At 51.8% G+C, this 24,086-nt stretch overlaps 1 protein-coding gene across 1 annotated transcript in view; it reads left to right on the top strand.

Annotated features, from left to right (window-relative positions):
- The window catches only part of SH3BP5 (SH3 domain binding protein 5), a 76,710-nt gene that overhangs the window by 18,391 nt on the left and 34,233 nt on the right, over positions 1-24,086 (top strand). The window contains exon 3 of the mRNA XM_043474759.1: positions 10,905-11,033. Coding sequence (XP_043330694.1) covers positions 10,905-11,033 — 129 coding nt within the window. The remainder of the gene's footprint in view (positions 1-10,904; positions 11,034-24,086) is intronic.

Below are 24,086 nucleotides of genomic sequence, written 5' to 3'. Positions count from 1 at the left end.
TGGACCTTAGGCTATTTAGATATATATATGTGCATATTTAATACTTTACAATTGTTAAATATATTTATTTTAATAGTTTAAAATGTGTTTGTTTATTTTTGCCTGGGCAGGGCCCTCCTCGCTGCTTGCAGCTTCCTCCAGTTGCCGGGAACGGTGGCTTCTCTCCTCCGCAGTGTGCAGGCTTCTCGGCGGTGGCTTCTCTTTTGGGGAAGTGCGGGCTCCAGGGCCACGGCTTCCGTAGCTGCAGCTTGCGGCCTCGGTAGTTGTGGCGCATGGGCTTATTCGCCTGGTGGCTTTGGGCCCTTCCCCGGCCAGGGATCGAACCCATGTCCCCTTTATTGGTGGGCGGATTCTTGTCCACCGCATTGCCAGGGAGGTCCTAAACATACATATTTTTTATTGCATTGCTTTGATTCCATTCTGGTGGCTCCTGCCTGTGTAATGTCAACAAAAGTGATTTGAAACTGAGTCTTTCCCAAAGTGACATTCTATAAAATAACTGATTCATATTATTGAAAACTATCAAGGCCGTGAAAACCTGAACACTTCCAGATTCAGGAGACTAGACAGAGTTTGACAACTAGATCCTGTGTGAGTCCTGGACTGGATCCTGGACCAGGGAAAAATACCTTTTCTTCCTTTGCTATAAAAGATGTTGGCTCAGATGGTGAAGAGTCTTCCTGCAATGTAGGAGACCCAGGTTTGATCTCTGGGTCAGGAAGATTCCCCTGGAGAAGGGAATGGCTACCCACTCCAGTGGGTAGAGTGGGAAAGACTAGAGATCGCTTCAAGAAAATCAGAGACACCAAGGGAACATTTTATGCAAAGATGGGCACAATAAAGGACAGAAACAGTACAGACCTAACAGAAGCAGAAGATATTAGAAGAGGTGGCAAGAATACACAGATGAACTATACAAAAAAGATCTTAATGACCCAGATAATCACGATGGTGTGATCACTCACATTCACCTAGAGCCAGACATCCTTGAATGTGAAGTCAAGTGGGCCTTAGGAAGCATTTCTATGAACAAAGCTAGTGGAGGTGATGGAATTCCAGCTGAGCTATTTCAAATCCTAAAAGATGATGCTGTGAAAGTGCTGCACTCAATATACCAGCAAATTTGGAAAGCTCAGCAGTGGCCACAGGACTGGAAAATGTCAGTTTTCATTCCAATGCCAAAGAAACGCAATGCCAAAGAATGCTCAAACTACTGCACAATTGCACTCATTTCACACTCTAGCAAAGTAATGCTCAAAATTCTCCAAGCTAGGCTTCAACAGTACGTGAACCGAGAACTTCCAGATATATGAGCTGTACTTAGAAAAGGCAGAGGAACCAGAGATCAAATTGCCAACATCCATTGGATCATAGAAAAAGCAAGAGAATTCCAGAAAAACATCTACTTCTCTGATGTGGAGTTGGACCATAAAGAAGGCTGAGCACCGAAGAATTGATGCTTTTGAACCGTGGTGTTGGAGAAGAGTCCCTTGGACTACAAGATCAAACCAGTCAGTCCTAAAGGAAATCAGCCCTGAGTGTTCATTGGAAGGACTGATGCTGAAGCTCCAATACTTTGGCCTCTTGATGAGAAGAACTGACTCCTTAGTAAAGACCCTGATGCTGGGAAAGATTGAAGGCAGGAGAAGGGGACGACAGAGGATGAGAGGGTTGAATGGCATCACCGACTCAATGGAGATGAGTTTGAGCAAGCTCCGGGAGTTGGTGATGGACAGGGAAGCCTGGCGTGCTGTGGTTCATGGGGTCGCAAAGGCACGACTGAGTGACTGAACAGCAACAGCCCACCCCAGCATTCTTGCCTGGAGAATTCCATGGACAGAGGAGCCTGGCGGGCTAGAGTCCATGGGGCTGCAAAGAGTGGACACAGCTGAGTGACCACTTTCACTATAAAGGATGTTGGTGGGCCAGTTGATGCAATTTGAACAAAATCACAGATCAGATTAGTGGCGTTGTATCAGTTTTAAGTTTCTGATTGTAATCATCATACTTTGGATATGTAAGAGAATGTCCTCATTTTTAGGAAATACACAGTGAAATATCTCAGGCTGAAGGCCATCATGTCTGCATCTTACCTTCATTTTCCCCAAGTCTGAACGACTTTAAATCAAAAATGTTTAAAAGAGAGCCTTTTCTGCATTCCCAGACCTACCACCTGTCTAAACCCAGCCTCCAAATGGCAGTGGCGTCTTGACTTTGGCCAAGGCTGCGTGTCCCAGGGCAGGGCCGCTGTGCTGGCGGTGTGTGTCCTGGGGATGGGAGTGGTCCTCACCTGCTTGTTTGGAAACTTCCTCGAGTCAGAGTTCTAGAGCACAGCCTTCCTGCCTGGGAGGAACTTGGTTCCGCTTAGGCCTAAAAAAAAGCTTTCAGATGCTTGAACACCTCGGAGGAGGCCAGCTTGTACAGGAAACCGTGCTGACCCGCACCGTTTCTTTCCTCTTCTCCTCTCTCGGTGGGAGGAAGTTCTTGCTGGTGCAGAACCCGGACAGCTGGTGTGCTGCCGTGGAAAGAGGAAGCGGGGGTCGGCCTTGTCAGCTGCCTGGGGCCTGCCCCTGGGCCTGGCGCTGGGGCTAGAATCCCCTCCACTTTGCCCCAGGCCACTCAAACAGCTTAAATAAAAGATGGGGTTTCTGAAAGGCGGAAGGGTGGGGGACCCCCGGGAAGGGAAGGGCATTGCAGAGCCTTGAGCAGGCGCTGCGAACGTCCCAGCACCCGTGGGCCCAGCACAGTGACTCGCCACGCTGGGGGTCTCCCCCGCAGAGGAGCCTTGGCTGGGTTGCTAAGGGGTCTGGCTGGGTGGCTGCAGAATCAGGGTCAGGGCCCCAGGTCATCTCCTGCGCCCTCTGTCTGCTGCCTGCTCTCCTCTGGTTTGCTTTCCCTTCCCTCTCCATGGTCCCCTCCGTGTCCTCGTCTTGCCCTCCTCTGGCTTCTTCCTTACTGGCCCCTTTGTCCCTGTCTTCCCAGGCTCCCTGGTTGGGTGGAACCTGCTGATGGTGATCGCGCCTGTGAGGTGCTGGGCGGGGGCTGCTGTGGTCCCTGTGGGGCTGACCCTGGCTCCCTGGGGGCCCCTGCCCTCGCACCCCGTCTCTGCCCCCCCTCCCAGCTCCGCAGCCCTCTTGCCTTGGTGCCCCAGACCCTGGCTCTGCCCCAGGCACAGTCTTCCCGCTTCTGCCTCTGCTGCAAAATTCCTGGAGCTGAAATCAGATTGTCCAGGCTGACCTTCCGTCCCCCAGGGCTGTGATGGCCACTCCCTGGGGCAGGAGAGGCAAGGAGGGCAGGCAGCAGGGGGACCCGCGAGCGTGGCCGGATCCCTGCAGGCGGAGCGCAGAGCGGAATCCGGGTTGAGGAGCCGGACCCGTGCCGTCCAGAATGGCAGCCACCAGCCATATGGGGTGACTCGAGTTCTACTTTAAAAATGACAGTTTAGTACAGTATCCAGTCAGCCGCATGAGGCACACATCCAGTTTTCATTTAGCCACGTGTGGCTGGTGGCCTCTGTCGAGCCCCACGCAGACTCAGAGCATCTCCGGTGCTGCAGAAAGCTCTGCAGACAGGCTGGGGGGTGCTTGATCCTTCTCACCGAAGCCCCGGGAAAGTGGTTTCTTTGTGTTTTAGCAGCTGCCACAAGTGCACTTAAAGAATAGAGTGGAGGGGTGGGGGGCGGGAAGTAACAGGATCTTTAGTAACATTAAAAACATGTCGGTCACCTTAGAACTGGTTGGGAAGTTGGAGCCTGTCTGATGGTGCCTTGCACCATGGAATTCTGGAACGTTCCTGCTACAAGAGACTTTACATCCCAAATCTCTTGTTCTTCTGCCTCTGTCATAATTTCTGCTTTATTCTTGTTCTGTATGTATTTATTCTACGCTTTTTTTTCCCACCTGGGTTCACATTTGTCCTTTGTTTGAAAGTGAGACTTAATGACTGCAAGTGAACAGCCATCAGAGGGGAATAACTTTGTTTAAAGCAAGGTTTTTAGTGAAGAATCACGTGGATGAGCCCAGCTTGCTGACTTTGAGAGCAGCGCTCTTCTGTTTCCAGTGACTTTATCGGTTTGCTTATCAAATTCTTAGCAGATTCCCTTCTCCAGGGAACGCTCTGAGCCTGACCAGCTCCCCTTTCTTAGAAGGGAGATTAGCAAATTTGAGGAGGCAGTGAAGACATATAGTGGTTCCAAATGCAGGCTTTCTCCTTGGGAAAATCAGAAGGGGTAACGGAAGGCCTGAGAAGGAATAGCTGCTTCGCTGTTACTGAACACACACCCATGTTCCCCTCCGGCGGGGTCTCTGCAGGGCAGCCCAGGGTGTGGGTGGGGCGGGTGTGATTTGGTGACACCTGCTGACCTAGTGCTTTTGGGCCCTGGGTTCCTTTCATACTCTTGTGATCACTGAGCATTTCAGAGAGATTCTGTTTTTTTGGGTAGAATCTATTACCCATTTAAAAAAACTGTATTCATTTTTACATGAATTTTTATTTTTAAAACCATTCATTAAAAGTGACAGTAATAAACCTATTATATGTACATCTTATCAAAATAACTTTTCCCAAAACTCCCCAAAAAATTGTGAAAAGAAAGCTGTCATTTTATGCCTTTTGCAAGTCTCTTTCCTGTTGGGCTTAACAGGAGAGCTGGATTCTCATTTCTGCTCCTGCATTCATTCATTCTCATGATGTCACGTATCAAGTAGTCTCTGGAAAACTCCACTCAACACTCATGAGAGAACGAAAGTGGAAGAGGTAAATTAAATTGAATTTGATTATGAACATGATTTTGACCGTGCAGAGTCCCAGAGAAGGTCTCAGGGAACCCCTGCCCCACCCCCGTGTTCCCCGGACCAAACTTTGAGAACCACGGGTGAGGGAAAGATGGATGGGATCTGTTGATGCTCTGTAGCCTGACGCTCCCTGTGTGAGACCTCGGGCCAGCCCAGCCTGCCTCCCCGGGGCCGAGGTCTCTTATCTGAGGCCTGGGGACCAGCCTTCTTGCTGAGCCTGGCCATGCTGTCCTGCAGGGTCTTTGTGAGACTCTTGGAGCATGCCTGCAATATCTTTCCGCAAGCAGAGAACAGTGTATTTATAAGTGGCGTGACTCGGGACCTTTTGAAGTTTGGTGTCTTAAGTTTGTAGGACAGTTATTTTTAAAACCTGACGTCCCATCCTCACCTCGCTAGGTTCTGGGGATGCCTTTGTGCCGGGGAGAGGCTGCCTTTCTCAGCTTCCAGGCGAGATCATTGAAGCTTAGGTGGCTGGGTTGGCCAGAAAAAAGGGCTTGTCCCCGGTGTGACCACCCTGCCTGCTGCTTCCAAGGCGCCCTGGTGCAGGCTTCGTGTGGCGCGGTTTCTTGTCTGACCCAAGGCTGAGTTTCTGACACGCTGACACATTCACACGGGGAGACTGTGCCACCTTCAGCAGTTCTTTGCTCGCATAAATTGCCCTTGGTCTGAGTCACCTAATGGACGTGACACATTTTCAGACTGGAAGCTCTGAGGTCTCCTCCAAGCTAAGGATGGCTTAGAACTCCTTCAGATGCTGATCTAAAAAAAAATCCGTGAGTAAACAGCCTTGGCAGGAGTGTGGCTTATTTTTCTTGACCGGTGAAAGGTCTGCTTATCCTCCTGAGATGTCTTCTGAACTTATCCATGGATCGCTTAGCACAGGGAAACAGTTGGCTCTCCTCCCTGGACACCCCAGGAAGCAGCCCCAACTCTGATCTTGGGAGACACATTGCTTGTAATTGTAGATGACAGAGAACCGTGGTGGAGTGCTTTCTCAAACTAGGAAATAAGGCAAAAAGTACAAGTTCAGCTGTAGCCAGCTGGCTTTAAGATGGATTGAAAAAAAAAAAAAATTCTACAGAATAGGTTGAATTAAGTTCCCTAGAAGCTCCTTGTACGAATGGCTTTACTGTCAGGGACAGAAGCCCTCCAGCAATTGCCTGTATTTAGTTACAGAACTTTGCTACCTTATAGACTGTGATTGACTTTTTCCCTCCCTGAATACATTAGTATGACTACCTTAAGGCATACAGTATTTTTCAGCATTTTTTTTTTAAGAGACTTAGTTCAGTTGCAAAGGACACAAATCCAGTTCCAACTAGCTTAAACCATAAAGCAGGGGTGGCAGTTGTGTGCATCTGTGTGTGTGCCATTTGGCTCTGGGGAAGTGGAGTTTAGGGTTAGACTATAAAGCACTGCTAGGTCCAAAAGTTCAAAGTGTCACTGGGACTCCTTCCCTCCCTACCTCTGGTGGACCCTCCCCTCATGGTGCCAAGACAACTGCCATCTGCTCCAGCTTTTATTCCATCTTCTCAGCCATCTCAGTGCAAAAAGTTCCTTTTAACAGTTTCAGAAAAGTCCCAGAATGAAATCTTTCTGGGTCTAATGGGTCCCATGACCTTCCTTAACAGTCACTGAAGCTCAGAGTATCCCGTACTGATGGCCAGGTGTGGGATCAGTTCTGAGACCAGGGTGAGGTCCAATAAAATCAGAGCTGTTACGTTGGGTAGGCAGGGAAGATGTTGGTTTTGTGGGCTCCCACACCTCAGGATTTTATGGTGAATTATTACTCGGACAGCCATGCCCCTCTGTGGAATGGTGGAAGGACTAGGCCCACTCTCTTTTATCAGGGAGAAAGCTGGCTTTGTGTTGAGCGTTTAACATGTCTTGGATGAATAGTTGTTGTTGGTTGGCTGCCAGCCAGCCCTGCGTCATCATCCCTGGCAGCACAGCCTCTTTGATGGAGGGAGACGCTCATGTCAAATGATATCTCTTGGACTCAGCAGCCTTTGACGGTCACGCGCTCGACCAGGCTGGTGGTCCCTGAGTCTGCTCACCAGATTCATGTGGGGACCCCAACCCAGGTTTGATCTGCGGATGCTTCTGCTTAAAAATCCACTGTGATAATTTCCTGCAATTTTTAAAAAGGGCAAAAAACAAGACAAAACAACCCCTCCCAACTAGTATCCCATCCTCCCACCCCAGCCCTGTATTTCTCTCTCTCAGAGGCAATTTAATTGATCTGTTTAACACATTTTAGCTGGTTATTTAGGTATTTACTTCCGTTACTCTTAAACAGCAGGCTTTGTGTGGCTGCTGCTTGACATTTTAGTTTCAGCTCTTACCCCACCACGCTGCTCTGGAAGAGGAGGCTTCAGTCTCCTTCCTCCTCTGCCCAGCCCCCCTTTTTCCAGGCAGGACCAGGTTGCAATCAGCCTTCAGCGTGTACATTGTTGCGGCCCAGAAAGTTGTGTTCACAGTCCCGAGGTTTACTTTTCTTTTTTTTTTTTTAAAAACAAAAACAAAAACAAAACTCTTTTTTTGTGCGTATCCATTTATTTATTTATTGGTCTTACAGTCCGTGGGGTCAGGGATCGCACATTTCCCCTCTGCGATGTAAGTGTGGATTCTTAACCACGGGACCCCCAGGGAAGAGGCAGAGCGGTGTTCAGGCATTACTGACAGCACGCGCTTGGGAGGTAAACGGAGGCTCCCTCGAAAACCTACCCTGTCTCCCAATGCACTTAGGATCGAGGTCAGAGCCTGGGAGCAGCTCCCGTGGCCTTCCTCCCACCGGCCCTCCCACCTGCCGCCCTTGGCTCTGCTGTCCCTTCAGCTGCCATGCCCCCTTCTCTCTCTGGTGAGATCCCCCTCTCTCCACGTCCTGGCTGGGATGACTCTCTCTCTCTGGGTGTGGCCATCCTGGGTGTGTGTGTCTGCTGTGGAGTGTAGACCAAGGTCTTTAGTACTTAACACACTACGTGGTGCTTCCTTATTTACCACTTGAGGACGTCTAAAGTGAAGTCTTAGCTCTGCCATCCATCTCCCAGCTTTGTGAGCATGGGCAGGCTCCCTGGGCAGGCTCCTGGCCACACTCGTCCAGTGTGGAGCACACCCATGGCACTCGGGGGACTGTTCTCAGTACTTTGCAGTAACCTAGGCTGGAGAAGGATCTGGGAGGAAGAGAGAAGTGGGTACGACTCGATCTCTGTGCTATATACCTGAAGCTGGCACAACCCTGAAAGTCAACTGTCCTTCAGTTAAAAAGAGAGAGCAGCCGAAGCACCTAGCTGGTAAGGTTGCTAGTGACTGCATACACGGATGGATAAAAGCATCCGTGTCTGTCCCATGGGAGACTGGCCATCTGTTCCCTGCATGCCCCCTCACGCGGGTAGGTGGCTTACATCATAGTCGTTGGTGCCAGGCGTAGCTCTGGGCAAATCGGAAGTCTCCGAGGGCTGGGTAGGGGAGGTCAGTGGGTGAAGCGGGCTGGGCGTGGCTCAGGCACAGGGCGTGGGGCCAGAAAGGACCATCTCTAAGGGGTGTCTTCTCCACTTTTACCAGTGGCTACTAGGTAGGAACGGGGGCCCAGTGTTGCCTGATCATCTGATTAAAAAAAAAAAAATTGTTTTTTTTTTTTTTTATGAGGAATTTGGAATCTAAATTAAAATATATGAGTTTTCCTGAAATGGATAAATTATGTTAATTTTCCATTTAGTATATAGCATATAGCCAAGGGCATGAAGCCTGTGGGTCCATGGGCTCCTGGTTTGGGGCCCGATTCTCACGTCCCAGAGAGGACGTAGAGTGGTGGTGTGACCCGCCCCCGGTCACGTGCCAACTGATTTGGGCCCCGGTTTTCCCGTCTGTGGCCTAGAGATGCAGTTGTGCATGTGGGCGCATCTGCGAAGTGGGTTTTCCTCCCTTGGGTCAGCTGCCCCTCAGAGCCACCCCCTTGTAGAATCATGAGTCTCTTTTTATGCCAGGGGGGCAAAAATTGTGTGCATTTATTGAGTACCAACTGTGTGCCCAGGAGCTAGCTGTTAGGCACCCAGCTTTTATAGTCACTGGTGCCAGGAATAGCTCCGGGCAAATCGGAAAGGACCGTCTCTAAGGGATGTCTTCTCCTCTACTTCTAGCCCCTGGTTGCCAGGTAGGAATGGGGTGCCGTGTTGCCCGATCTAGGTGTTGCCCTCCTAAGAGCTAACAGCCCTCCCTATGAGATGGAAAAGAACCATTTTATAGGTAGTAAAAACTATGCATAAAGAAGTGACTCGATCAGAGCTCGCAGAAAGAGGTTTAACCCGGTTTAGATCCATCTCTCTGCTGAAAGCCTGGAGCTGCAGCCAACACGTTGCCTCCCACGGACTGCAAGTCAAGCCCGACAGCAGCTCAGCAGGGCTTTGCTTGTCCCCGGGCGGCCCGCACGCGCGTGCGCGGCGTGTCCTCTGGAGGACAAGTCTAGCTTGTTCTGTCCTCAGCAGCTGTAGCTGAAGCACGTGACTGCAGACCTGGCCAGGGCAGGGGGAAGGCGGAGCAGCTGCTGCTGATGAGGATACAGGACTGGGGGGAGGGACCAAGGATACAGGAGGTGGGTGCTCAGGGGCTGAGACGCTCCCGTGTAAGACAGAGGCCACGTTCATATGTTTCAAACCTGCCTAGAAAGCCCACGGCATGAAATGATGGGGGAAGAGCAAGTTAGGCGTGATCGGGGCCTTCCTGACCTCCCGTGAGCTATCCCATTCACCCACGAGGTCCATATAATCTTCTGCTTAGAAGCAGTTTTCAGATAGTGAGGCAGCCCCTTTGCAGCCAGTGGCGCACATGTGTGTACCAGTGGGGGGCGGGGGGGTGGCCGGCTGCTCCTGGTGCCCCCCACGGCTGCTGGTCATGTGCTGTTCCTCCTCCCCCAGCACCCACGTCGCCCCCCCCCGCCCCCCCCCCCCCGATGCATGCAGACTCCCCAGGCTGCGGCCATGCCAGGCCAGCTCCCTGGGGGAGGATGGATGGAGGGGACCAGGTCTCTGAGGCCCCGACTGACCCTCCCAGTGTCCTCCTAGAGCTGGAACCAGACTGTCTTTGTGATTCTTCTCCTCATGGCATCCGTGGACCTGGTTTCCTGACTTTCACGATGCAGTGAAGCCTGGCGCCGCCCACCCCCTTCTCCATTCCCCTCTCCCAGACGCCTGTCCAGGCCCGCATGGCTCGTGGAGTCTCCGGAGGGGGTGGCCGCCCTTATCTCTAGCCATTCCCCACATTCCAGACGTCCAGCTTCCTGCAGTTTCTGGAAGATGCCAGCCCGATCCCGCCCCTCCTCTGTGGCTGTGGCTCTGCTGCTGCCCCAGACTGGGTGTTCCCCTCCTCCCCTAGTGCCCATCCATGCTTCAGGCCTCTGTGCAGATGGCACCCTGGGAGCTCCCCATGAGTCCCCCTCTAAGGGTGCATCTCCCACCGCCCCTTACCTGGCCTGCTGAGGCTCTGGGTCCTGGGCCCCATGGCAGCTGTGCTGGTCCCATCCTCACACACTCTCCGGGGGTGGGCTGTAGGTGACCCCCTCTCACCCACCGGACTGGAGGCGTCCTAAAGGCAGGGACCGAGCCCAGGGCGGAGCACAGGGCCTGGCCTGTCGGAAATTGGCACACGCTGTTGAGTGTTGACCGTGTCACAGGACTGGGGACATCACGGGCGTGTGACGAATACTGCCATCATCATGGACTGAAACTGCCAGGGATGACCAGGTTAGACGTCTTCCTCTGGATGGAGCTTTGCGGTCTAACCCGCGCTGTCTGATACGGTAGTCATGGCCTTGTTGATTGCTTCCGCATATCTAAATAAAATGGAATAAGTGAAAAGCTCCTTCTGTCAGTCTCACTAGCCAGGGTCAAGTGCTCAGTAGCCACGTGCGGCTGGGGGCTGCCATACCAGCCGGCGCAGGTGCTGGGACGTTGCAGTGTCACGCCAGGTTCTCGCGGGGGCCGTTGTTGTAGACACGGGCTTGTACGCACAGGCTTCATGGTTGAGTGGAGGCCCTTCTGGATGCTTCTGGGGAGGTCAAGTGGATTTCCGCAGGCTCCTTAAGCCTGAACTCTGTCCTCAATTTCCTGTCCGCAGGACATCCGTCAGAAGTTCCGCTCTGTCCTGGTCGAAGCGACGGTGAAGCTGGATGAGCTGGTGAAGAAGATCGGCAAGGCCGTGGAAGACTCGAAGCCCTACTGGGAGGCTCGGAGGGTGGCGAGGCAGGTAAGTGTGCCTGGCCTGCCCGCCGCCCTGCACGGCGCCGTGAGCACCTCTGACCTCCAGGCCCCCCTGCTGAAGGTCGGGGCGCAGGAGAGCCGTGCCTTCAGCAGGAGGCGCGTCTGGAGTTGGTGCCTTGTTTTCCCACCCCACAGCCTCCCTTCATTCCAGCTCTCAGTGCTGGCACTGCCATGTCGGTGCTGGCGTTTGGATGCCCCACGGGTGGCTTCCCTGATAGCTCAGCTGGTAAAGAATCCGCCTGCAATGCAGGAGACCCTGGTTCGATTCCTGGCTTGGGAAGATCCCCTGGAGAAGGGATGGGCTACCCACTCCAGTATCAAAGAGTCAGACATGATTGAGCTTACAACAGTATGTAATTACTTCCCTGGTGGCTTAGATGATAAAGCGTCTGCCTACAATGTGGGAGACCCGGGTTCGATTCCTCGGTTGGGAAGATCCTCTGGAGAAGGAAACGGCAAGCCACTCCAGCACTCTTGCCTGGAAAATCCCATGGATGGAGGAGCCTGGTAGGCTACAGTCCATGGGGTCGCAAAAAGTTGGACACGACTGAGCAGACTTCACTTTCACTGGTGGCTCAGATGGTAAAGAATCTGCCTGCAATGCGGGAGACCTGGGTTCGATCCTGATCCCCTGGAGAAGGGAAAGGCTACCTACTGCAGTACTCTTGCCTGGAAAATCCCATGGACAGAGGAGCCTGGTAGGCTATAGTCCATGGGATCGCAAAGAGCCAGACACGACTGAGCAGGGTCACTGGTCACTGCTGGGTAGTGCCTTGCTGCTGGCGTTGGTACCTGGTCCACTTCCCAGACGGCCAGGCCCACTCGTGTGGACGGGAGGCTGTGATTAGAACATCCGGCTTATCCTCTGTCTCCCTAGTGTCAGCCCCAGGAAGAACACGCCTTCCCTCGAATTCTCCTTCTAGGTTCAGGAGGAACTGACCGCTTCCCTCTCTTGAAACGTTGGTTCCTCGTCCCGAGAGCATAGATAGGCAACAGAGGACCTGAGATCAGAAAGGGGGGCGGCTGCTGGGGTTGCCGGCTTCAGAGGGTGTCTTCCGTGGGTCGTCAGTGGTGTGAGGACCTCCCGGGGTCAGGTCGAGGCCCTGGGAACAGGGGAAGAGAGCTCCCGACACATGGCAGAGAGGGCCAGCTCACCGCCGGGGCACACGTGGGCTCAGGAGTTGGTCCATACTGAGGTCTTGTCCCTGCCGTGCGTCTGCTGACGGAAGATGCTGCCTCCCCGAGTCCCTGCCTACAAGCCGACGCTCAGTGAGGGCGGGTTCCACTGCGAGCTCCCTCTGCATGGGCACCGCATGTTGTTGGGCCCGGAGGTGGGGAGGCAGCGGGCAAAGGGGAGCCCCAGGGATGCGTTAAGATTGGAGCCATGGAGGATCCGGGGCCAGGACTGGGGCATTCCTCTCCCTGGCCCTGCTCCGGACACCCCTCAGACATCTCATCAGGGATCCCTTTGATGTTTGGTGGTCCTGCCAGGATCCTCGCTGCTGACTTGGGTTTTGCAGCTCCACACCCTGAGCTGAGCTTTCTGCTCAGAACCTGACGCAGACACTGCCTCGGCTCCTAAACAGAGCGGCGGCCTGAAACCCGCCCTTCCCTGGCCTGCTGCTCTGGGCTGTGTGACGTCACAGGGCCTGGGCACCTTGGCCTGCGTCTCAGCCACACCGCTCTCCTCCTCCCTCTGTGCTCCACCCGGGCCTGCAGCTTTCCAGGGAGAAGAAGTCCTTCTCCAGAAGGTGCTCACCAGTCCCCAGAAGCCCCCCCGCTGAGGCATCCCCCCTCCAGGGTGCCCTTTGTCACAGCCTTCAGGGTGACCCCTGTTGGGGGCCGTGTCTCACCCACCCTAGCCCAGGGTGGTAGTGGTCTTGACCTCGTAGTGTGAAAGGTTCTGGTTTGATTGGAGGAGAGGTTTCTGATACTGTAAACATTGGGTCAGTCCTGAGGAGGGCACGAAATCTCTTCTGAAAGTCTTCATCACTTGAATCCTTGGGCCTTTTGAGGCCACAGAGGTCCCCGTGCTGTCGGGGGACTTTGCAGGGGCCTGTGAAGGCGTCCCCTTGGAGCCTTAGTAGTGACGTCCCCACTGGGAGTTTCCCCACTGGGTCCCCAGCGCTGAGATTTGGGAGCAGAACTGCTGAAGGGACCTCTGTGTTTAGGGGCCTCTGGAGGTGGGCCCTTCAGGTTACCAGCCCTGGCTGACGGGCGGTGACCTCCTTTGACTGAGCTGATGCCAAACCTGATCCCGCCTCAGGGTCTTTGAACTTGTGGGTCCCTCTGTGTGTTGTCTTAATTGCAGGATTTGCCTGGTCCATCCCATCTCCTTAAGGTTTCTGTTCAGATGACACTTTATGGTGGCTCAGAGGGTAAAGTGTCTGCCTGCAATGTGGGAGACCTGGGTTCGATCCCTGGGTTGGGAAGATCCCCTGGAGAAGTAAATGGCAACCCACTCCAGTACTCTTGCCTGGAGAATCCCATGGACAGAGGAGCCTGGTAGGCTATAGTCCATGGGGTCGCAAAGAGTTGGGGATGACTGAGCAACTTCCCTTTCTTTTCTTTTTATCAACGAGGCCTTCCTGGGTTCACATTGGAATGACAGCTGCCAGCCCACCATCTCCATCACCCCAACCCCCGTTCCTTGATAGGCCTTTTCTCCATAGCGGTTCTCAGCCTGTGACCTCTTACCGTTTACTTGTTTATGGTAGTGAAACCCCACTGATTTCCAGACTTAGAGAATTTGATCTGCTTGGGTCATTTCCATGTCTGCAGGGCCAGCATACAGAAGGTGTTCAAGTCATGAGGACATGAGCAAATGAACCAGTAAGTGAATGAGAGGTTGACCAGATGTTCCTCCCAGCCCTCCCTTGGCATGCCAAGCTTTCCCTTTTGATTGTTGCGTTCCTTGCAGCTTCTCCCCTGCCCTGTGGCCAGGTGAGCAGACTGGCAAATCCGGCTCCATCTGGGTTGGGTTGATTCAAATCTGGTTTGCTGGGTGAGTCCCCAGTTGGCTTTGACACATCTGGAATAGATTTCACACCACTCTCTTTTCTTTGCACCCCAGTCCTCTTAGATGGAAGAAGATGGGGGGAGCTGGGTTGGGCGGGCACTCCTGCTGGGCAGTCGTGAATCCTGGCTTTGCGTTTCCCTCTCATCTCTTTGCTCTCATTGCCAGTGAGCGCAATGGTTATGCAATGACTGAGTCCCGTGGGCAAGCCGCGGAGTCGTCAGGCCTCATCACACGGTACAGACGCTGGGGCTGGGCGCGCTCCATCAGCTGGCAGAGCCCAAGATGAATGTCGAGGGAATCCTGCCCAGCTTTATGCCTGCAAACCACCCTCCCACAAATTCCTTCCTCCTTACAAGTGGGCAGGAAGAAGGGCAGAGAAGGCTCAAAGTGACCCCTGCACCTCAGCCTCCAGGGACCTTGTTGGTCTCCGGCCGAGGAGCTGACAGGGCCCTCGAAGGCCGAGGCTGGGCGCTGATGTCCCTTTTTTCCTTTCTGCAGACGGTGGGCCATCTGGGCTTGGCCAGGTGGCTGGGTCTGTCAGTGCGTCCGAGTCCTCAGACCTTCCTGGTGGCGAAGGGGGTGGGCCTGCCTCTAGCTGCGGCGAGCTGGGGCTTCCGGTTCTCTCCCTCTGCTCTTACCTCCACCCCTTCCTGTATGTGTTTACAAGCCCCTCTGACTGTGTGTAGCAGCGATGGTGTCAGAAATGCCCTCAGAGCATCTCCGCCAAGTGTGCATTATAAGGCACTGTGCTCTCAGAGCCTCAGCATCCTCATCGCTGTGGGAACAGTGATCTGAAAACAGTGAAATAGTGATGGTCGTGGACCCTGAGAGGTAGGAGGTGACCTTAGGACTTTGTGAAGTGAAAGTCGCTCAGTCGTGTCTAACTCTTTGTGACCCCATGGACTATACAGTCCATGGAATTCTTCAGGCCAGAATACTGGAGTGGGTAGCCATTCCCTTCTCCAGGGGATCTTCCCGACCCCATGGACTATACAGTCCATGGAATTCTTCAGGCCAGAATACTGGAGTGGGTAGCCATTCCCTTCTCCAGGGGATCTTCCCAACCCAGGGATCGAACCCAGGTCTCCCACATTGCAGGCAGATTCTCTACCAGCTGAGCTACCAGGGAAGCCCCTCTTAGGACTTAAATGAGATAGTATTTGATGACGGAATCCCTGCATGACCTTGTTATTGTTGTTTAGTCACTAGGTTGTGTCTGACTCTTTTGCAAACCCATGGACTGTAGCCCACCAGGCTCCTCTGTCCATGGGATTTCCCAGGCAAGAATACTGGAGTGGGTTTCCATTTCTTACTCTAGAGGATCTTCCTGACCCAGTGGTCAAACCCGCATCTCCTGCATTGGCAGGCGGGTTCTTTACCACTGAGCCACCAAGGGGAGCCCCCATGTGACCTTAGGCTTCATTAAAAAATGTTTTTAGAAAATTCAGAAGAAAATAAGTCCCCTTACCTTCTGTTAATATTTATATATGTCCTTTTTCTTGGCTGGAGAATCCCATGGACAGAGGACCATGGTGAGCTACAGTCCATGGGGTCGCAAAGAGTCAGACACCACTGAGTGACTAACACACACACACAATTTTTCTTGAAAATAAAAAAAAGATAATACTATGGTTTGGTTTTATGATGTCTGGAATGCACATATCCATCCATCTATAGTCTCGGGAACAACGGAGATTTATAAAGGGAAAGACTTATACAGCTTGGTTTTCCAAAAAGAGTTTACAAAGATCTGTGGTTGTTGGGCCATCAGAAATTGTGTCTGTTCATCAGTAATTTGCACTGACTTTATTGTTCCTGATGTCAACTCATTTTCCTACCATGAGTCAGATCCAGTCCTGTGATCTTGATAACCTAATCTGGGTTCTGCTAAGAGGAGGCGGGACACTTTTTTTTTTCCCCTGGGTTGAGCGGGGGCAGGAAACAGACTTTGATTTATTTGAGGGTTTTTGTCTGTGAGCCAGAGCTTGTCTTTAAGGTGGCTTTGACATATCTGCCAGCCTGTCTAGCCTTCAGTGTGTGACTGGGACCTTCTGACGGTGGGTGGAGCCCTGTGACTCAGCCCTGAATGACAGTTTCCTGCTTCCTCTGCTCCTTGGGATCTAAATAGTCTAACAGTGGCTCCAAGCCTATCATATTGTCACTGCCCGTCCCAGCCCTTGTTATAGTTTTCCTTCTTGAAAAATGATGGTAAACTGCATTTAGCATAGGTTTTACCATTTTAACTATTTCCAAGTGTACAATTCAATAACATTAAGTAGATTCTTACTGTTGGGCAGCCTCACCGCCGTCCGTCTTTAGAACTTTATCATTTTCCCAAGTTGTGACCCTGTACTTCATAATAATAACTCCCCACTCTGCCCTTTCCCCAGCCTTTGGCAAGCACCATTCTGCTTTTTCTGTCTGTGATCTTGACTCCTCCAAGTACCCCATGAAAGTAGACTTGTATAGAGTTTGTCCTTTTGTGACTGGCGTTTTTCACTTAAGCATCATGTCTTCAAGGTTTATCCATGAAGGCTGTGTTGGAATTTCATTCCTTTTTTAAGGCTGAATAATATTTCCACTGCATGTGTAGACCACATTGTGTTAGTCATTCAACTCATTTTCCTATCATGAGTCAGATCCAGTCCTGTGATCGTAAACCTTCTGGCCGCCTTTGTTATTTTTAAAACGGTTAGAGTGTGTCAGGAGACTTTGAAACTCTGAAGTGCAGAATAAATGCAAAATAGTGAGGGTCATTCAGGGCTGACAGTTGCCCGTTTTGTATTTATGGGGCCACGGCCAGCCCTTTAACCTCCTTTGGAGAAGCAGTGGGAGGGGAATGTTTGAAGCTTAGGTGACTTAACTATAGGACAGCCGGTAGAGCTTGGCCTCTGAGCCAGACTGCCTGGCTTTGAATCCCAGCTTACCATGTAATAGCTGTGGGACCTGGGCAGTCTGCCTAATGTTTGAGCCTCAGTGTCTTCATCTCTAAAATGGAGCTGTAGGGACTTCCCTGGTCCACTGGTTAAGATTCCCAGCTGCCAGTGGAGGTGGCTTGGGTTCACTCCCGGTTGTGGAACTAAGACCCTGCATGCTACACAGCGTGGCCAAAAAAAAGAAAAATGGAATTGTGTATCAGTTAGCTTTTGCTGTGAAACAAACTAAACTCAATGGCTTTATACGTTTATTTAGCTGATGGTTTTGCTGGGCAGTTTTCTGATCTCAGGTTTTGGCTGATCTCATGAGTATACAGTCAGTTGATGGGTTAGCTGGGGGTTGGTTGTTCTGTAAGAGATTTATGTATTTTATTTTTTGGCTGTGCTGGGTTTTGCTGCAGGCTGGCTTTCTCTGGTTGTGGCCAGTGGTGGCTGCTGCTCTTTGCACTGTGAGAGCTGCTCATTGCCACGGCTTCTTTTGTTGTGGAGGACAGACTCTCGGGCTCTGGGGCTCTGGAACCCAGGCTCAGTAGCTGCGGCACACGGGCTTACTTGCTCTGTAGCATGTGGGATCTTCCTGGACCGGGGATCGAACCAGTGTCCCTTGCATTGCAAGGCAGATGCTTAACCACTGGACCATCGGGGAGGCCCCTGGGATGGCTTTATCTGCCACGGAGTTGGCTGGGTGTCAGCTGAGGTATTGGGTGGCTGGCCTACAGGCAACTCATCCAACAGGCTGGTGTAAGCTTCTTCATATGGTGCTGGGATTCTAGGAACAGAAAGTGAGTGAGTGTGGGTGAAAGTTGCTCAGTAGTGTCTGACTCTTTGCGACCCCAGGAGCAGAAAGGGTAACCCCTTTTCAGGCCTCCGCTTGCATCACATTTGTTAATGTCCTGTTAGAGTAAGTCACATGGCCAGTCCAAAGGCAAGAGGTGGGGGAAAAAAGATAAACTCCATCCGCACAGCACCTGCAAAGGATTACGGCCATTCTTGCAGTTTCACACAATGATTATAAGTTAGTTCATGTTAAAGCGTTGGATGAAAGAAAAGGAATGTAAGTTATTTCCCCAGATGTATTTTTCCATCAAATAATACCTTTCTAAGGTGAATCTGCTACATTAAAAAACAAAACCAAACCACCACTGCCACCCCCAAAATGCCCATGGGTAGGAGAGGAAATAGTCCTCTGCTGGTTGGTGGGGACGTGGAAGATGTAGATAGAAGGGTGACTCCAGGCAGAGCAGGTAAGAACTCAGTTGCTTGTGAAGATGAAATCTGGCAGAGGACAATAAGAGGGTAGCTCTCTATTCCTGATAGAAAGCCCTCCAAGCCCAAAGGGACGGGCAAGTGCTGGGGACCTTGAACGGCAGGGAAATCATGTTTTCAATGAGAGGAAACCAGTCAAGTACCCTGAATTCCCATGTTAATCCCTACTGTAGTCTTCTTTTTTGGGAAATCTGGACATTGGTTTTGTTTGCAGAAGATCTTCCTTAAGTGGAGAATTACCTCTTAAGAAACCTGTATGCCTGTCAGGAAGCAACAGTTAGAACTGGACATGGAACAACAGACTGGTTCCAAATCAGGAAAGGAGTACGTCAAGGCTGTATATTGTCACCCTGCTTATTTAACTTACATGCAGAGTACATCATGAGAAATGCCAGGCAGATGAAGCACAAGCTGGAATCAAGATTGCCAGGAGAAATATCAATAACCTCAGATATGCAGATGATACCACCTTTATGGCAGAAAGTGAAGAAGAACTAAAGAGCCTCTTGATGAAACTGAAAGAGGAGAGTGAAAAAGTTGGCTTAAAGCTCAACATTCAGAAAACTAAGATCATGGCATTTGGTCCCATCACTTCATGGCAAATAGATGGGGAAACAGTGGCTGACTTTATTTTTTTGGGCTCCAAAATCACTGCAGATGATGACTGTAGCCATGAAATTAAAAGACACTTACTCCTTGGAAGGAAAGTTTTGACCAACCTAGACAGCATATTAAAAAACAGAGACATCACTTTGCCAACAAAGGTCCGCCTAGTCAAGGCTATGGTTTTTCCAGTAGTCATGTATGGATGTGAGAGTTGGGCTATAAAGAAAGCTAAGCAGAATTGATGCTTTTGAACTGTGGTGTTGGAGAAGACTCTTGAGAGTCCTTTGGACAGCAAGGAGATCCAACCATTCCATCCTAAAGGAAATCAGTCCTGAATATTCATTGGAAGGACTGATGCTGAAGCTGAAACTCCAGTACTTTGGCCACCTGATTCAAAGAACTGACTCATTTGAAAAGACCCTGATGCAGGGAAAGATTGAAGGCGGGAGGAGAAGGGGACGACAGAGGATGAGATGGTTGGATGATGGGGGCTGGGCGTCAGCAGCTGGGAGGGGACACTTACCTGGAGGACGGTGTGTGGTCAGAGGTCAAGGACAGTGGGAGGAGGGGAAGGAGAGTTGCAAGGCTCTTTGTACCCTAGGCCCTTTCTCAAGTGCTGCACAAGCTCCAGGTAGCACATTTAAAAAACATTTTCCAGAGGAGGAAACAGGCTTAGAGGAGTTGGGTGAATCAAAGGGCCCCCGTAGTCCCTGTTTATTAGGATCTACGGGGCTCCCAGGCCTACAGGAGTGGGTCCCTTATGGGCATGAACCCATCAGGGCCACACAGGTTTGCCAGGCAGCAGAGGAGACAGGGACTGAGGCTCTGGGAGGTAAGGGAGAGCGCCCGGACCACAGGCCCCGTGGAGAGGAGCTGAGATTTGAAGCCCCGTCTCCCTCCTCCTGGCGGCAGGCCACTGCTGATGCTTCGACAGCATTTAGGGATGGTTGGCAGGCCTGAGCACAGCCTGGCATGTCCTGGGGGAGCAGGTACGAGAAGTGATTGATGCGCAGGGCCGTACTTGCTGCCCTGGGGTAACTGGGGGGCTCTTGCCAACCATCGGGCCCTTTGAAACTCCCTCCCCCGCCGGGACCCCAGTGTCCTTCCGTCCTGCCTCCCTGGGTCCCTGTCGCTTGTGTTTCTGCTGAGCCCGCGTCTGCCTGGGGTGGGCAGCGCTCCCCGGGGCCCGGGTGAGGAGGTCTGGGTCACTGACGTCCTTGATCACATTCCCACGGGGTGGCTGCGGGCCGGGTCCTGGGAACGGCGTCGCCCGGGCTGAGGGCTGGGTGATGGGGTTGGTGATTTACAGCAGGCAGGGGGGGTGCTGTTGACCTTCCCGGGCCCGCAGGACTGGGTCCTGCCTTGCAGTCCTGGTGGGTGATTCCGGGGAAGGAGCAGCTGTGTTTGGGAAACCTCGACTCTCGTGTCGCGATGGGGTCCTGGGGGGCGGGGGGAGGAGGGGCGGCCCCCCTGACCCAGGATGAAGACCGCTGATGGGCAGCGGGTCTCCAGCCTCCCTTGGGAAGGGTCCACCCCCTCCACCCCCCTTGGAGCCGTCGCCCGTCCTGCTGGGATGGCTGGGCCTCTGATGGTTGGATGTCCTCCCCTGGCTGATGGCTGGGAGGGCGGGGGCTGATCTGAGGTTTTCTCTCCCACGGTTCGAGGGCTGTCTCTACCTGCGTTTGACTCTTTCCTGCCTGTCAGGGCAGCGGGAAGCCAGGCTCAGGGCTGGTGGCCAGCTGTGATCCCAGAGCGCTGTCCCCCAACGCCTGGTCGGTTGGGGGGACTTCTCGGGGACTGTCCCTTTCCCTTTAGTGGCCTTTCACTGAGGCCTGCCTCCTTCCCGTAAGTGCTGCTCGAAGGTGACGGCTGTGGTTTGTCACCGCAGACCAGCGGGGGTGGAGATCTGCGCCGAATCTGAAACCACGAGTCTCCTTGAACGTTTCTCTTTTTCTGTTCTCTCTTCTCTGCCCCCTCTTGTAAATCATGGGCCTTCCCTGGGAGGGAGCAGCAGGGTGACTGGCTTCTCAGTTGATGGATAGCAGAGTATTATTGTTACCAGTTTTGTCAACGTGAGTAGGCCTTTTATGTTGCCAGGCAACGGGATTTGGTCCCCAGCCAATGGTAGCGTTCCTCCAGAGCATTTTGACTTACCTTTCCTCACCTGGGGATGCCCCCTGCCCACTCTGCTCTGCTCCTTTCCTCTCTCCTTCCTCACCCCTCCTGGTAAGACCTCATGTCCACACTTCCCTTCTAGGAAGACTTCCCGTCAAAGACTCTGATGGACTTATTCACGCTGAGAAGTAGATGACTGATAAGGTTTCGAGGTTTACGGTCTTTGGATGTTCAAGTCCTTCTGCTTAGAAACACCCCCATGGCTTGGGATGCTCTGCTTTGGGCCTGGTGGTGCGGCTGAATCCCAGCTTGGGGCTCATCACATAGCGGGAGCTTCTTGAAACGTGTGTGAAGGAACCACCCTGTCACAGCAAGGAGGAGATGGTGAGGCGTCTGGGCCACAGGCGAGTTTCCTTTTATGCGTGGTGGAAGGTCCTGGTGAAGTTTAAGCCCTAAAGGTAACGTCAGCAGAAAGAACACAGGACACCCAGTTCAGTCTGAATTTCAAATCACTGTTGGTTTTTTTTTTTTTTCTTTTTTTTTTTGGTGCGCCGCCCGGGAACACTGTTGGTTTTTTAAGCATCATTCTGTCCGATGCGTTACTTGGGACGCACTTCACTGAAACAGATTGTTTACCTGAAATTCAAGTGGACCTGGAAGTTCGGTGTTTTTATTTGCTAAATCTGGCAGCCCTGCCAAGGAGGTAAGTTGTGGTTTGAGTCATCAGCCAGATGGAGACAGTAGTAGTTTCAGACTCAGCCTCCGTTCTCAGGGCCCCCGAAGTCACAGCACTCAGAGCCGTGGAGGTGTGTTCCCAGCTTGCCACCCAGCAGGCTCACGTGTTAGGATTCCAAATAACGAAAGCATGCCCAGCTTTTGGTGCTTCTAGGTGGAAATGGGGTTTCTCAGATAGCTGCCTGAGTCTGAGATTTTTTTCTGTCCTTTCTAAAGAAATTTTTAAATTTATCAGTATTTACTTTTTCATAGTGAATTCTTGTTTTACAGTTGCACCCCGAGGCATGCAGAATCTTAGTTCCCTGACCAGGGATGGAACTCATGAGTTCCCCAGGCAGTGAGCGTGTGGAGTCTGAACCCCAGACCCTCCAGGGAAGCCCCTCTGTCCCTTCCTGACCCTCCCTGGCTTGATCGCTGCCTTTCACGGGGGTTGGTGGGAGGCCACACCCGCTGGGTCTCTTCTGAGGGACCTTCTGGCGGGCTCCCAGCTGTTCTTCCTCCGACTTCTGCAGCCTCTGCCCGTGGTCAGCCTCCCTCCAGCTCTCTCCCCTTTCCTGTCTTTGAGTGCCTTTATTTGTTAGTTTAATCATTTATTCATTAGCTTATTTATTCATTTTCCCATTTGGAACTTACTTAGGCCCTTGGGAACATGCATTCTCATAGAGTAAAGAGTGCTTCTTTGTTTCAACTAAGGAAGTGATCTGGGGCTTCCCGGGGGACTCATGTGATAAAGAATCTGCCTGCAATGCAGGAGACCCAGGTTTGATCCTTGGGTCGGGAAGATCCCCGGGAGAAGGGAATGGCAGCCCACTCCAGACTTCTCGCCTGGAGAATCCCGTGGACCGAGGAGCCTGGCAGGCTACAGTCCACGGGGTCGCAAAGAGTCAGACATGACTGAGCAACTAACACTTTCACTTTCAAGCTGGTGATCGGCTGACTTAGGAAGCCTCACTTCAAAGATGTATTAAATGGAAGTAAAAACCAAAAATACCACGTGTTCATCGATTCATTACTGGTCTCAAGTGTCTTCCTCAGCCTCTTGGCAAAGCGCCATATTGCAGAGATGGCACCAGGCCTCTTTTATTTCTAAAAATCATGGTGTATCTCCCAAGATTCTCTCATTTCTTTGAATTTAGGTCTCTTGATCTCAGGCTGAAACCAGTTCTCTTGATACAGAGACTACTGGGAGGTGTTTTCATACTGGCCTGGGCCCTCAAGCAAGGAAGCTGCAGGCATCTGTAGTGGGCTCTCTTGAGGGCGGTTATTGGAAGGAAATTAAGTGTACTATATTAGTTTATATCGGTTCCTCTTCAGTCTGTCCCCATCTCCACCCCAAGCCTGTAAGAAAATACCTAGATTAACCTCTACAGCCTACAATTCTGAAATTTAAGTTGCCTTATGCACAAAATAATGGCCTCATGCTCTATCAAATGGAAACTGCATTTTGCTGCAAGTAACAGAGGACTGAAAAACAGTGGCCAAAACACACAAGAATCCTCTTTTTTTCTCCCACCTGAAAAAAGACCTGAATGAGGCAATCTCGACTGATGCTGTGAGTCCAGGGTCATCTGAGATCCAGCCTCATCCTTATTGCTCAATCTTAGCACGTAAGTCCTATTCTCAAAAGTCCCTTCATGGTCCAGATAGCTCCAACTGTCACATTCTGTGTTTCAGGACCGAAGGGGAAGGAAGGGATGCCCCTTCTAATGAAAGCATCTGCCTGAAAGTCCCAGAGAACCACGCTGCTTCCCTTTCATTGCAGGTCCACTCATTCTTTGAACCTAAGTCTCTTGATCTCAGGCTCAAGCCAGCCAGAGCAGAGGTTCCCTTTGAACAGAGAAGGCTGAGGGGTATTTCCCCACTGAGCCTGGCCACAGCCATGGGGGCTGAAAAAAGGCTTGGCCTGGAGGGTTTTAGCTAGCAGCTTGTTGCTAAGGGTGGAGGGAAGCGTGGGTCTTGGGAGGCAGCTAACCAACTCTGCCACATCTATGCTGTGGTTTATTTATCTCCTAGAGAGGCTCTGGGTTGGAAAGAGTTTGAAGTGGGTGAAGGTGACCCAGAGTCAGTGTAGTAGGACTCCTCGGAGGCGGCAAATGCCGCACGCCCTGTATCTTTCTGCTGCATCACTTCTGTCCCTTTCTGCTATGCAGAAAGCTTCCTTCCCGTTGTTTTGTGTTGGACTCCTGGGAGGAAATGCTAGCTTCTCATAAAGGGTGTGTGTGTGTGGTTTTGTCAAGTCACAGAACCCATTCAGACTTCCTTTGAGTACATACAAATTAAAATGACTCATTGACCATCGTCACTTCTTTGGGGGAAGCCCTTGTTTCTTGCCTGGTTCTTGAAACCGCCTGTCATTTGATAT

This window comes from Cervus canadensis, chromosome 7 (assembly GCF_019320065.1).
Source record: "Cervus canadensis isolate Bull #8, Minnesota chromosome 7, ASM1932006v1, whole genome shotgun sequence".
Taxonomy (NCBI): Eukaryota; Metazoa; Chordata; class Mammalia; order Artiodactyla; family Cervidae; genus Cervus; species Cervus canadensis.
This window is presented reverse-complemented; position numbering and strand designations above follow the sequence as displayed.